Consider the following 15,165-nt stretch of genomic DNA (forward strand, 5'->3'; position numbering starts at 1 on the left):
ACAGGTAATATAAAAAATAAAAGTGAGCAAAGCAAGGTTTTGCCCAAAAAGGCAAAGCAAAGCAAAGGCCAAGGTCAGTTTGCTACCTTTTTTTTTTTTTTTTAATTTCTGCATGCCTCTGATACTCTGGTGATGGGAACTACATGAGTCTCTAGAGAAGCTGATCACGAAAACCTAGTGCTGCAAAGATGGGCAGCTGTTTTGGAAGAAAAATGTCTTGGAACAAGAAACTTCACAGGAAAAAGGATGAAATCAACAGCATAGGATGAAGCCAGCCTGACTTGCTTTCCCTCCACATGAGCAAACCTCTTTTCCTCCCCTGCATCCACCACTACATGTTCTCCATCTATTCCCTTATTGCGCCTAAAACAAATGAGTTTAAATATATGTATTCCAAGTCCACTATTAAACCTCATTTTGTGATGACGGCTTTTTTTTTTTCTATTCAAACTTACTCTAGATTGCTGCTATATTATGTAAATTCAGCTCCCTTCCACTGATGTGTGCAGTAGTCTGTAGAAAGTTCTCTGGTGATAAGACAGAAAGAAGAAGACAAAAAGGCAGACAAAGAAGATATTTTCAAGGCATAAAGAGAGGCCTGAGCCCAACCTGCATTCACAGGTGATGGGAGCTCAGTGTTTGACTGCAGTAGGAGCTTTCAACCCTCTTTTGAATTGTTTTGTTGAAATATGCAACAAATTCAACATCTTTGTCACGCTGAGGCTTTCTTTTTAATTTGGGAGTATAAGAGCACAGTATAACAACGTTTTCATTCTATAGTACCTAATAATACTTGATGCTTTTAAGCCATTTCAGGTGACAGAATGCAGCATGTATTACACGACACTTGGAGAGAGGGAAACTGCATCTAAGGACATTAGGGTCAAATCATGCTCTTACAGAGATGGCCCCAAAATATTCACACGCTACAAAGGTATTTTAAACATTTCTTATCTGGAAACCCTACACACAAACTAAACTTGATATAATGTTTTAGAGTAAGAGCTGGAAGAATTTGTCCCAGGGATTCCAAGGATATCCCACTATTGGAAATGTTTTCCTCAGGCTACTGAACTGTGAAGTCTAGTAACAGACTTTCATTAATAGACATTAATTTATTATCATCCAGCAAATAATCTAGAGGAAGGGTTAAAAATACTAGGCTGGCCAGCACTGAAGGTAATTGTAAAAGAGAACACAAAATGTGACAAAACCAGAAGATTTTTTATCTTTTCACCCCTCCAATATGTATCTGTCTGTTTAACGATGCTACTGGTTTCAGAAAATAATAGAGGGATAAAAGAGGAAGCATTTAAAGAATAATAGCTGCCTTTTCACCTCAGACTGTATTTTATGCTATAGGAATAAATTTGAGTTCTGTTTGTGATGGGTTCCTTTTTCACATGGAGTTTCATTTCTTGCTTCAAATGAATGGAGGGATTTAACTTAGAGTGAGGCTGAACTAACATTGTACTGGTAGTAATGTAAAAAATCATCCATGCAATCCTTTTTTTTTTTTTTTAAAATAAAACAAAACAAAAAGCCAGAAACACACAGAACATGCATTTGCAATAATTCACTGTGAGCAAGATACTTGTAGCCTTCCCCCCATCCTCAGCAGCTCAGTGGGCTAGCTGAGCAAATACCTCCGAAAGCACTTCCATACCACTGCAAGGCGGATTTTAACTTCAGCAATTAACTACCATCTTTCTAAGGGCTTTAAGCATTCACAGTGAGTGCACAACGATCTGCATCAGGACCACATGGATACACGGAGAGAAAGCAAGAGAAGATGCAAGCTGAATTATATTTTGCCCCCAAGGAGAGCAGAGGTTTCTGAAGTTTAGGGTCATATCCTTTTCAACCCGTTCTCTCCCCGCAGGCACCAGTGCAGGAAGCACACTGGCACTTAACAGCTGGTGCTCCCGATTAGCAGACCTCAAGGGGTTAAAGTGTTTGCCCTTAGACAGTTGCAGGAGTGGAGTATCCAGCATGCCGTGAAAGCATGGTTAAAAGCTGAATTCCCTGTTCCTCATGCAATAAATAACAAGCTAGCCAAATACTGCTGCAATAAACTCCATGAGGTGATCAGCAGCAGCTCACAATATTTAAAATTATTACGAATTACCTAATGTTAGCTTTATTACTATTATAATGAAATCTTTCCTCTCGTCTCCTCCCCCTAAACATGGCAGGGGACCAATTTTGAAAGGCAAAAGACACATGAGAAACACTCGGTGGAGGATAATCCCTTCCACATTGCAGCAGCACTGAGGCCACTGTGATGGTACAGGAATGTGACAAAGTTTGTAGAGAGATGCAAAGTGTTTTAATATAGCAGGTGGGAAGAAACGATGATGGTGTATCATTAAAAAGTGTTATTAGGTTCAACAGACTACAGAGATCATGTACCTGAAAGCACAATGATTTTTTTTTTCCAGTTAAAATAACATTCAATGTTTGTTAAATGTAAGTTTGAAAATTTTGGCTTAATTGAAGCAAGCTTTGAGATTTTAAGTAATAAGCTTGAACATACTTGCACTGAAAGCAAAGTCAAAAATCCTATTTTATTCATTACTGACAAAAAGTGCAGCACAGATTCTGTGAAACTGATAGAATTTTATATTAAAGCACTATATTAAAAGGAATATTTTAGATTCTAGATGCTCTGAATTTTCTGTATATTTATAAAAATAAAATGATCCTTAAATACTTCATCAAAGCAGTTATTTGTGGGGGGTTTCTTTTTAAATTACCCAAACTGAGGAGTTTCCTTTGTGAATGTTTCACAAATATGTATCACTCATAAATATTACATTAAAAAGGATTTTTCTAGCTGGGAAAAACTTTCAGATCTACAGGCACATATCCTCAAAAAGATACAATTATAAGTCTGCAGAATGGCTATAAATCTGCTACTGTGAATCCTACAGGATAGCTTGGTCATTAGGGTGCTATGTTTAGACACATTTGACTTCTCTCCCAGCCTGAGACTCTGACTTCCCGCATCACTTTAGTTAAATCATTAGATTCACCCTATGTTTCACACCATCATTTATAAAATGATCCATTTTTTTTCTTAATTAATTGTTATAAAGGTAAATCCATTTACAAGCTACTGGGATAGTAGAGAGGAGAGGACTGAGATAAATACTCTTTTTGTTGTTGTTTTTCAATACCCTCTGCACCTTTCTCAGCCCTCTTTCTGTTCCCCTTGATCGTAACGTGATTCCAAAGCTGAATACATGATGTAGGAGTCATGGCAAGCAGTTGTAAATATGGGTTTATTAGTACTGTTACCATTTCTCCTTATGGTGATGATGATGATCTGTGTAGGAAGAAGCATTTATCCCAACATTAAAGAAAAAAAAGGGTAGTAAGAGGAGTACAGAAATGACCAGTCAAGTGCCTTTATTTATGCAGCAGTAAGTATTTGGTTTCATTCTAGAAAGATATTACCTTCTTAATGCATCTTTTGATATTTATTACATTTCACAGATTTTGAATTGGGCCTAAAAGGGCGAAGAGACTTGTTAGGTTAGATTAAAAAGCAGCTTGTTAAAATCTTGAAGGAAGGGTCCCTAATACCGTTCTTTCCACTGATGTTGCTAGAAGCTGAAAAAGATCCAATTAGTATTTGCAAGAGGCTGCTGATCGGCAGCCTTTTAGCCTCAGAGTCACGCAGTCGGGAATGCTGGGGAAGAATCGCATCTAACATTAAGAAAGAGTGAGAATACAAGTGAGAGAAAAAATAAGGGCAAAAATACGGTGTCAGCAAGGACAAGCAGCGGTCTCATCACTGTGTGTCTGCATTTAGGAAGAATACAAGTGTTTTTTGTGTTTGGGTGATGACTGCAAGACTCACACCTAAAAGCGATGCTTCATGGCCAAACCAAGTTCTGCTTTGTGCTGCCTTTCTTCCCTCCCCACATCATCACTCTGACAAATTGGCTTTCTTGGGTTTAGCACAACACTTTCTGTCCCTTTTCTGCACTTGGCTTTGCCTTAGCAAGGAGGCAGACAGTGAACTGTGGAGAACCAAGGACAGACCCCTCCTGAAGAAGGACAGACGCTACCTAGAGCCAGGTCTGCCACAAGCCTAATGCACAAAAAGAGCCCATCTATACTGCTTGCTGTGGTACAGTATATATGGAAACAGCAGTGGGCTCTCTGGGGAGTTAGCAACGTAAATCAGCGCTCACGGCCTATTACACTGTCACAGCTATGGTGTTTCCAGCGCCCAAGCCAGCTGGACGTAGCATGGCTATGCTGTAGATTTGCAATGCCCCCAAAGCCCTAGATGCCTCCAGCTTCCCACTGACAGCTTGTAAAGGACGGCTTGCATAGCTGCTCCAGCCAGCGTTTGCCCCATTGAGTACCTAATGTTGCTGCAAAACATTTAATCACACCATATGAGGGGCAAACTCAATCTGATTAAAGAAGAAAGGGTCATAACTAGGGGGAGTGTAACACCACTTCTTCACTGACCATTAGTTTTAATGGCACACTGGTAGTATTTACTAACTAGCTTAGTCTCAAAGGCCCAGCCTCATCTTATCTACTCCAGCCATCCTTGAAGTTCGAATCGGAGTTAGTCATCTCCTCTCCCAACAGCTAAGAGAGAGAGGGAGAGCCCTGGTGGGCAATTCATTTGCCTGAGAATTATTCTCCAGAGGTGTTTATCATTCTCCATCGGCAACTGAGGAGACCTAGACAACTAGGTTAGGGGAGACGCTTAACATTAAATGGTTTATATGGCTAAAGTTAGGTCTAATGAACCCGTGTTGAAAAGAGATGAGTTTTTGCACTGTGGTTTCAGGCTCATGAATGCTGGGATCTGTCAAATCTAATGGTGTTTGAGATCTGTGCTCTGTGGCTACTGCCCTCCCCTTCTTCGCTCACCCCCCAGTTTGGAAACCTTAACAGAAATGGCAAAGGAAAAAGCACCAAGGAGCCACAACCAAAAGATAAACCATCTGCCGTACAGTGTAGGGAGTACCACAGGAGTGAAAAATGTTTTGTAAGAGTAACTGCTGGTTGTAACTCTTGGTTTGTAACTGCTGCAATATAAAACAAAAACCAACCAACCAACCAAAAAAAACCCCAAAAAAACCCACAAGAGTATTTTCTTGCTTCAACTTGCATTGTCTGAGTGCCTTTTAAATAAAAACACCTGTAAATATTAGAGTTGAAAACGGGAGCTGAACAACAGCTACAAACTACAAAAACAAAAACAATTTTCATTTGTACTTATCCAGACATCTACTGCTGTAGCTGCTGAAGTTCTGCTATCGGCCAGGAGGATCTTTTGATGCTTTTCATGGGAAGAGAAAAGCATTAGCAAAAGAACTAGTGAGGGACTCACTTTTAAAGATAACAAAAAAGATAAATGTATTCAGGCTGGAATTTTCATTAAACACTTATTCTCTCTGATATGAACAAAATCTCTGTGCATGTCTGTATGTAGTTAGGGATGGACCCAACCCATACCTGAATCTGTGAACAGTCTTTACACTCAGTCTAAATACATAAGTGCTATTATACACCCAAAAAAAGACCCAAATTAAAATTTCACTACCATTATTAATACCAAACCAAACAAAACCATAAAACAGACCAAAACAACAAGAAAAAACACCACCCAAAAACCCAATTGGCAAAGGAAGCATACAAATGGAGAAGGGAGTACTTAAAGTAACAAAAGTGAGGAAAAATATTGTGACAGTCATGCACATGCACATAGAGTATACATTGCATAATGTCTTATTGTTTACATATTTTATATTAATATTTTAAAACTGCATTTGCACGTAACCTGGATGTATAAATGTAAGTTATGTGGCTTTATCACTATGCAATCCAAAGGAAGGCGAAAATGAAAAAGGAGCAGCCTGGTATTTTAAAAACTGCTACAGGACACTAATTCTTCTGAGCTTTCACTGATTTACAAGGATAGAAATTCGCTACTGACATGACAGTTTTTAAGCTAATATCCTTTGTCAACGCAGAAAAAACATGCAGAAACCACTCACTGTAACTGCATGCAAATGGGTTCTAATGTGAGACCCAATCCTCACTTCCACTGTGCATGAGACTAAGTCAAATCACAGTTTATACCATATAGGAATTGTTTCTCTGTTACACCTAGATTTTCTCCAAGAGTTAAAAGCAAAAGGAAAATATCTAAATTACTAAATGTGTGAAACAGAAGTTAATGAGCTGTATTCTATATATGGGAAGATATCCTATAATCACCCATGATCACTCTAGAAAATACTATGGCATGCACCTAAATTTAATTTATGCACGCACGCGTGCACCCACACACACAAAGGGGATGATGAGTCAGCAAGGATGGTGGATGTGCTGCTACTGCCTGTGTATAGGTGTTCCCCCGTGTCAGCTCCTATAGAGCTCTAAACAATCTGCTTCCTTCAGCACCTCTTCTACAAAATGTCAGCTAATTACCTCAGAAGCAGTTCATCTCCATGTGCTGAGTCAAACGCGAACTAAGTTAAGATGCTGACTGCAAAAATCACATTTCTGAAAATGCACCTCAGTTTGCCCTAAGAAATCTTGGAGTCCCCTTCGGAAAATGAGAATTTACTTTACAGGGCACTCAGAGGCAGCTCGCCCACGTCAATCTATTAAATTGTAAGGACTACATTTCACATTACTTTCATTTCATGTTGCACGTAGGTGGTAATGCTTTCACGACAGTACATGGATTGAGTATAAAAGATGCAACTACTATGGATTTGTCCTTTAACGGAGTTTATTCTTAAAAGTGACTAAACTGGTCCAGTTTTAGAAGTTGTGGAATAATTACACTTTAGTTTGGTAATATACATTTTACCCTTTAAAGTCAGAAGACTATCATCTTGGTCAATTAAACACTTCTCTTCAAATCATCTACAGACTACTTGCATGAGATTAACTACAAAAAAGTAGTTCTACACTCTGTGTGTAACTCTCCTTTTCCAAACACTTGACAAGCTGGTTCTCAAAGTGATAGTACTGTACTTCTATGACCAGCTTTTCCACTTTTCCATATTCTAATCTACACTTTGTGTGAAAAAAATGCTGCCCAAATTCCTTATCTGCTTGTCTCCTCCTTAGTTTCAGTCAATGACCTCTTGTTTTCAAATTAGTCACTATCTCAAGCTGCTTACTGACATCAATACATTCCTTTCAGGGTCTTCTAACGCTCTATGGGGACCCCCCTTCGTGCTCCCTTTCCCAAGGAATAGTCCATGTCTGATCAGTCTTTCTTCACAATTCATTTGCCCCAAACCTTGAATAATTAGGTTTGCTTTCTACCACACTTTTCTAGTCCTACTTCTTTTTCAATAAAATCCTGAAATAAAAGTCAGAAATATGGCTCTTTTAGGGTAATGCCTGGCCACTGAACTATATAAAAGGAAAAAAAAAAACAAAAACAAAGCAACCTACAAAGAAATTACATCAATAATGTCTTTGCTTTTTGTTTGAAATCTCTATATTCCATCTGGGAATCCATCTAAAAACACAGTCCACACAACGTACACCAAGAAACATCAACCAACACCACCTTCCTCATTGTCATTTATTCATTTTATAACCAGAGTTTGTAGAATGTGCTACGTTTTATCTTAATTTTATGAACTATTAATCAATGAGTATAGTGTCAATAATGTGGGAAAACCTTAAAAATTTATGCATCAACATGTATTTTGCAGAGGAAACAAATACTATTTTTAACAGTTTTTTTTTTTTTTTTTTCTAAATAGTGAGGTTTCCCTTAGCATCACAGGCTGGACTGTAAAAAGCTGCCCTATACATTCCCTATACACTTTTGCATGTAGCTGGGGGCCCAGCTCTCATTGTGATTAATTATCTGCTGTGAAACGCTGCAAGAATGAGCACTATTTGCCTAATTGTGTTTCCAGGGTAACTCATTACATAAAAGTTACAATACATAAATGCAGCTTATTTGAAAAACAGGCCTTATAACACATGATATGTTTACAAGGACACTAAGAACTTCCTTCAGAAATTGAAATAGCCACGTTTCAGAATTCTATGGTTAAAATCACTGCTAAGAACTGAGGCAGTCCTGCGGGTAGTACAATAGCACACAAATCAAAAGCTAATTTTTTGGCTTTACCAGCCTGCATTTTTTCCTAGAGATAATCATCTAACTCCCACAAACCTCAAAGAGCAGTGATGGAATAGATTCAAACTTAGAACATGAAAATAATTACATTCTAAAGTCCTGAATTTTTCTGCTGTAGATTCTTCTCAAGAATTTCAATTATTTCTAATTCCACTTCTTGCTCTCTTAACATTAAATACCATTTTTTAAAAACTAATTTCTCCTTTACACTACCTATTCTCTCAACCACTGTGTGACACTTGTAGTATATTAAGCTTTAAATTCACAGGAGAAACTGTATCATGGGCTGAAGAAATACTTTCTCATTCACCAAGAGTATGTCAGAAATAGAGTGCTCTTGACTTGTGTCTGTACAACTAAAGACTAGAATATTCTCAGACTTTGCATAAAGACTGAAAAATAAGCAGATTGTATCCATTTTATCATGAATATGGGCAAGTATTTTCCTTTCATAAAATCATTTCAGAGAGGATCCAACCCTACAACTTCATTATGATTGTTAAATCCACACAGCAGATAAGCGAAACCTCAGCAAGGGTTCAGATTAGCCAAAATCATTTGATCATGATGAGTCAGAAGGCAAATTAGGGAATCTTTTGTTTTGCCTTAAAATGTCATGGTAGAAACTGCATCTGCTCAGGAGCTGACTCACAAGACCCTCAGACAATAGTGTAGTGGGGGCAAGGAAAGGACTTGCAGAGATAACCTCCACAGCCAGCCCAGGCCAGAGTGGCCTGGGCTGATCGCTCATCAATTATAATCCAAGGTTTTGAATGGGAGAGAAGAAGAGAGAAGAAACCATTGGTTCAGCTTCATTAAATCAAATCTTTTTGCTGGGTTTTAGAATTCTGAAATCAATACTTTAAAAGGATTTTAAAATTCATATTTACCTTCCCTTTCACTCATCTCATTCCATCTAGTTCAAACACAAGAAAATGGATGGTCAGCAAACCCCAAACAGCTGCTAGCTGGATTAATATCTAAAAATCAAACTTTTATCTATACTATCGAAGCCTTTCAGTTCAGAAGAATGAAAGTAGGAATACCCATAATCTTGCTCTTTTCTTTTTCATGCCAGAAACACTTAATAAAAGTATTTTGAAATATATCAAACTTTTAGTTACTAATATATGCCTGCAGGAAAGACAAGAAATGAGAAAATTCCCACTTTTTCTCTAAATCACATCCAAAAAATCCCCCAAACTGATCAGCTCAGAGTTACTTTGAGTTTGGGGTGAGGAAGGAATATCAAGTAGACTCAACTAAAACAGTTTGTCCTCCCTAGTAACAGAAGATAAAATTTGTATGTACATTAAGAAAGTTAAAATTCTCTGCAGAAATCATCCTTAGAAAAGTCCCTGTCAAAAATCCAGCAAGCATTGTTATCTACAAAAACAATCAATTATCATTCTCTGTACTTATTTAAATCATGAAAGTGCACATACAGTTGAAATACATCATTTCTGAACTTTTCACTCAAAAATAAAACTTGCCCTAAGCTGTCTGCCAGGGAAATTGGAGGTAACTTTGATAACTCTTAAAATTTTCATATTCATGTAACAATGGTATGCTACTGGAAGGCCCATCTCTCTACCATATAGTTTTGTTATTACTTTGACGAGGACAGGATTAGGGCCTGGTAACCGCTCTGCTTATGAATCTAGCAATAAAAATAATTATGGTAATAAACTACATGATAAATAGCAGTGCTGGGTTACTGGAACAACTAAACACAAGGACACACTTGCATTTAAAACTTTCCACTGACACGACACAGGAATGACAGGACTGAATAGACATCGTTGTTCTCGAACTGTTCCAGTTACCTAATAAGATTATTTAATGTAGCTATTTGGAGTGAATACACAGATGCAGCCATTATATTTATTGTGGAGAGGACAGAGAAATTCATTAAAACCCCCACCCAACAGGAAACCCTTCGTGCTGCTGTGCAGAGCCCGAGGGAGGCCCAAGGGCTGGCGAGGCAGCTGGGGCTAGGCTGGGCTTGCTGGGCGTGGGGCTCCGTATGGGACTCTGCGCACCCTCCTGCCACAGAAACCCCTGCCCAGGGGACACAAGGACCCTGAGGAGATATTGCCACCCTCCCAACCTTTACCGTGCACTAAAATAGGGTGCTTTTTTTTTTTTTTTTTTTTTTAAGTTCCATTGCTGTGTTTTGGGGCTGTCAGACTGGTGTGGCAGATGTCGAGCACAAAAGCCCTTGATTTTTTTCTCCCTACTTTAGGAGCAGGTTGCTTCCCAGTGGTTTTCAGCGTACAAAATAACACGAGACATGGCAACAGGCGAGATAGTAGAAGATACCAATTTATAACATGCTTAATAGACTAAGTATTAGCACTAATTCAATGAGCGGTAGTGGAAAAAATTGTTAATGACAAAAGCATTTACAGTTAACTGTCCAAGAGAATGTAGGGAAGTAAATCATTACATGAAAAAAGGAGCTCCTTTTCTCCATCTACCCCATTAAAAACCCCACTAAAGAGCCAAGGCATTTATTGATTGCTTTCTACTTTCCCACTGCCGAAACTAAGTACTCCTCTATTTACTTTGATTTAAAAATGCATTATTGTCTACTTTCTAATAAACCAGACAGTGGAACAAGAAACTCAAATTATTCTAAGTTTATTCTTAAAAGTCTTTTTTTTTTTTTTTTTTTGAAAGACTGAAGGCCTTAATCCTTAAAAGCCTTTTTGAAAGAAATGTTACTAGATGCTGGCCTTGCAGCTGGGCCCAGATTGAAAGTGCACTTACATTTTTATGTTTAGCACTGAAGGACTCTGAAGTTAGCCCTCGCACTCCACATAAAAGCTTTGGAAACGGCATTCTTTGCCACTCGTGCAATTCATTCTCTAAGAAAAGGAAATGGAAAGAAAGATTTCATGTCCAGGGCTTCAGGCCTTTGATCATTTGACGAACATTGGATCCTCAACCTGGGCCTCCAGCTTCTCAGGCCAGACAAAGAGGGCCCCGGCCGCACAGGCTGGGCCGCGATTCCCGCCCGAACAAAACCTTTGGCGGCCGCACAGTGTGACAGCCTGGGAAAGGCCCACCTCAGCAGGGCTGAGATGCCCGCTCTGCCCTTTGATCTTTCATTTAAACCCCAGCCAAAGCACCAGGTCAGGGGATTTCGCGCTGCACACCCCCATCGGCAGAGGGGAGCAGGTCAAGAACAAAATGGGGGTGACCGATCTCCAAAAAGCCCTGTGACGCCTTTCTCTGGCCAGTTTCACATGACTTGTCTCGTATTGTGAAACACTAAGCCCGCACTTAAAATGGAATTTGACATTACATGCTACAATGGAGTCAATAAATGGCATTCTTCAGTGCTTTTACAACAAAGTCAACCCTCCCTTAAGTGGCTGAAAGCCTGAAGCTAGAAAATACTTCTCATTTACTTCTTTATGCAAGTAAATTGCGTATACTTTAAATTTAGTTTTCATTAGAGCTTCTTGTTGCTGACGACTGAAGTGAGCTGAAGAAACACGTAACAAAGGTGTACATTAATTTTACTACATACCATTGCTTCTGTTTTCAAAGACTAGGTTGTCACGTGGACAAGTGCTGCAAATATCTCCATATTCCCTCACTGAGGGAAAACCTATTTTCCAGTAAGCATGAAAAACTGATCTCATCCCACTGGAAAATCTCCAGGACAGGGCTAAGGAGAAGGCAGACACAGGAGAAGAGAAGGCCAACTTCTTTTAACATCAGAAGCAAGTTCCCTATGATGCTCGTGGACACAAAACATACCCCTTTACTTGTATGTGTGACCAGACACATTAACATTCAGAATACAGAGGAAAAAATGCTAAATTCTTCTTTCTGAAGGGGCACCAGGTCATTACGTCCCACAGGACTGGGATATGTGGATGCAATATATGACTGCAAAGCGTGGAGTATATTTTTAAAATACATCTAAAAATATGACTACTTTAGAAGGTTTAAAACAACCATAAAGTGATTAGAAATCAAAGGACTATTATTTCATATAAATTAATTTATGTTATTACAGTTAATCCTTTTTCTTTAAACACAAACACATTGCACACAATGGCAGATCAAGGTAGCTTAAGAACTTAGCACAAGAATTAGAAAGGCTAATGACAATTTTTTATTTTCAACCTCAGAAATTACTCTTCCTCTTAAAATGCAGTTCTATGACAGTGTAATATAAACAGTGTGTGGAAGGGGTATGATATATCAAGTTGACAATTATGTCTTTTTAATATACAGTCAGGTTTACTTGCCCACTTTTACCCTCCTTCCTTTTGAAGACAGCATCAGTATTAAAAATTTGGTTTAATTGTATCATACAAAGATTATTTCAAAAATACAAAAAACGAAGATACCCATCGTTGAAAAGATTCAAAAAACAAAGATACCCATCTTAAGCACTTCTCATTGTGAACCATTTAACGATCAATAAAAATAATGATTCCAATCTCTGGAGGATCTATAGACTTCTACTTTTAACACCTACATTAAGACAGATCATTTCCTACTTCATGAAATACATTTCACTGACAAGGAAACCAAGGTACAGAAAAGTTAAATAAGTTGTTCAACATTGAACATAGAGGGGCAGAACTGTGAACAGAGCACTAGATTTTCACTTATTGAACAGAGCACTTATTTTCAGTCCGCTGCATTGTTCACTTATTTTCCTAAGAGACAAATTTGTACAAATTTGTGCACCTTCTGCATGGGGACCTATCTGGTACCAGATCTTCTAGGCACTATGGTGCCAATGGCCAGCTACAAGAAAAAGCAATTGTGCTTGACCATTGTGGCTGAGTAGGTGACAATGCTCTGGGCAATAGTCATGAAGCAGCCCAGGACCTAAATCATGAAACCACTAAATAAGGATTGTACAGCCTCAAAGTATCTTCTTCTAAAAGCTGTACTAACTATTTAAATGGTAAAGTTAGAAAATTCAAATAGTTCTCAACAGCACAAGAACATCTGCTCATTCACAAAGCATTTGCATTTGGGATTGTTGTTTGAAATCACTATGAAAATGAAACTTAAGAACATTCAGGAAAAAGTACAATTTGCCTCTAATTTATTCTCAGGTTTTCTGTGAATATTGCTCCCCACGTTGTCATGGCAACACAAGCACATCTTTCAGTACCAACGAAGTAACAAGCCTTTCGATTCTCACCTTTAGCCATTTTATTGAGAACCATGTCAATTAGAATGTAGGTTCCACTTCTTCCTGCACCATCACTGCCAACAGAAAGGGAAAAAGAAAAAATAAGGCCTATCAATGTGCATCTAGACTCAACATAAAGGTACCTGCCATTATGTTATACTGTTACACAAGGAGGGAGAGGACTGAATGAAGGGAAATGTAGGGTACTGAGAAGGGGAGAGAGAGCTTGCCCTGAATTAACACAAGCTGTTCAAGGAAGATTAGCCTGCATGTATACAAGGGCTTTGTTTTGATTTTTTAAGCCAAGTTGTGTTTATGCAATAAAAACATTTTAAGCAACATTGGAAAAGTCAGTAACATGAAAACCCTAAAAGGATGTAATTTTTGTTCTTAAAGTGTACATATAATGTGCTTATAGTCACTTGCACTTGAGTTCAAGAACTGCAGAATAAGCTAGACCAGCATATTATCCAGCACTGTCCCAAAATGTTGTGGATTGCATTTGAACACAGCGGCCAGAGTGAATACATGCAGACACCGGTCTAAGAACTGAAATATCTGATTACTGATGGACTGCAGTCTTTCTTCACTATATATCACATGTGATTCTTCTTTTTTACTGTTTGCTTCAACTCTTCCTTAGTTGCAACAATCAGAAAAAAATATTATGCAGTTCCTGAGAAACAGCTTTAACTTTTGTGTGCCATCAATCTTGCCTCAGAGATGAGAGACCAAGCCTTGGGAGTGGAAAAGCTCCCTAATGGGAGTTCAGCTTGTGTCCCTTTCAGACATCAACATATAATTGCCAGTGTGATGTTCTTTTAGAGCTGCTGTTAGCAAACATAATTAAGACTTAAGTAAAAGCTTTTTTCTTTCCCTTCCCCCAAATTTTTAAAAGGTGCATGTGTGACCAATTAGGCTGTATATAGTTTTATTAATTAAGCCCTTATTTTTATTGATAGCTCAATTTGTGTACAAGAATAAATGAAAGGAAAAATAATAGAACAGTGTGAAGCACATTATTTCATTCTGTTTACAGGCAGGCAGGCTATGAAACTTCATTTTTATTAAGTCTTTGTAGACAGGCTTTTTTTTTTTTTCCTCTTTCAGTTACTAGATGACTTCTTAGAGAAGGAGGTAATGGCAATATATTTTTTCCTATGGCTGTGAAAGGAACAAAGGCACAATCTCATTAGTTAAGCTGAATGGTGAGAGACAAAGCAGTGATCAAGCTCAATAAAAAAAAATAAAAAAAAACAACAACAGAAAACTACTGAGCGAATTGTAGACATTTTCATCCATCATCATAAGGGAGGAGCAGGAAACTTTAAGGGTCTTCATTCTGTGTCAAATGTTTCTTTTCTTAGGATTCCTAAAAGCAAAGTAAAGGAGCCTGCTCCAGGCTGTTCTCATCTGCAGAAGGCCTCCTGGCATCTGGGGGAAGGTGACTACTGAGCCACTGGTGACACAACACGCTCCCTCTCCTCTCTCCCACAAAAAGTGGAATGTCATGTCAAACAACCTGCCTCTTAGCAGGGCTTTTTTGTTTCTATCTTCCTTGTCTACAAGAGTATTTTGAATAATTACGTACAATGTTCTCCTTAAAACTCAGAACGTCCAAAACCAAACATTAACGTTACTATGGCAAAGTTTTCCATTGACCTACCCAATAGGTTTCGTTTGCATCTAGCAGAGTATGAGGCCTAAAAATAATCTCTGCTTAAAGGATTGCTCAATCTGTGGGTTGGTCTCCACTCCCCAACACTGCCCTCTCCTAACCATGATCACTGAAAGCAAATGAAGAAGAAAAAAACTTAACTGAGTGCTAATAAAGTAA

The 15,165-nt window shown here is 38.4% G+C and overlaps 1 protein-coding gene across 3 annotated transcripts in view; it reads right to left on the bottom strand.

The window, feature by feature from the left end:
• The window catches only part of PTPRN2 (protein tyrosine phosphatase receptor type N2), a 646,903-nt gene that overhangs the window by 12,092 nt on the left and 619,646 nt on the right, over positions 1–15,165 (bottom strand). For all 3 annotated transcript variants that reach the window (XM_066991452.1, XM_066991450.1, XM_066991449.1), the window contains one exon: positions 13,338–13,402. In XM_066991452.1, the coding sequence (XP_066847553.1) occupies positions 13,338–13,402 (65 nt within the window). The remainder of the gene's footprint in view (positions 1–13,337; positions 13,403–15,165) is intronic.

The sequence above is a fragment of the Anser cygnoides genome, chromosome 2 (assembly GCF_040182565.1).
Source record: "Anser cygnoides isolate HZ-2024a breed goose chromosome 2, Taihu_goose_T2T_genome, whole genome shotgun sequence".
In the NCBI taxonomy this organism is placed as follows: domain Eukaryota; kingdom Metazoa; phylum Chordata; class Aves; order Anseriformes; family Anatidae; genus Anser; species Anser cygnoides.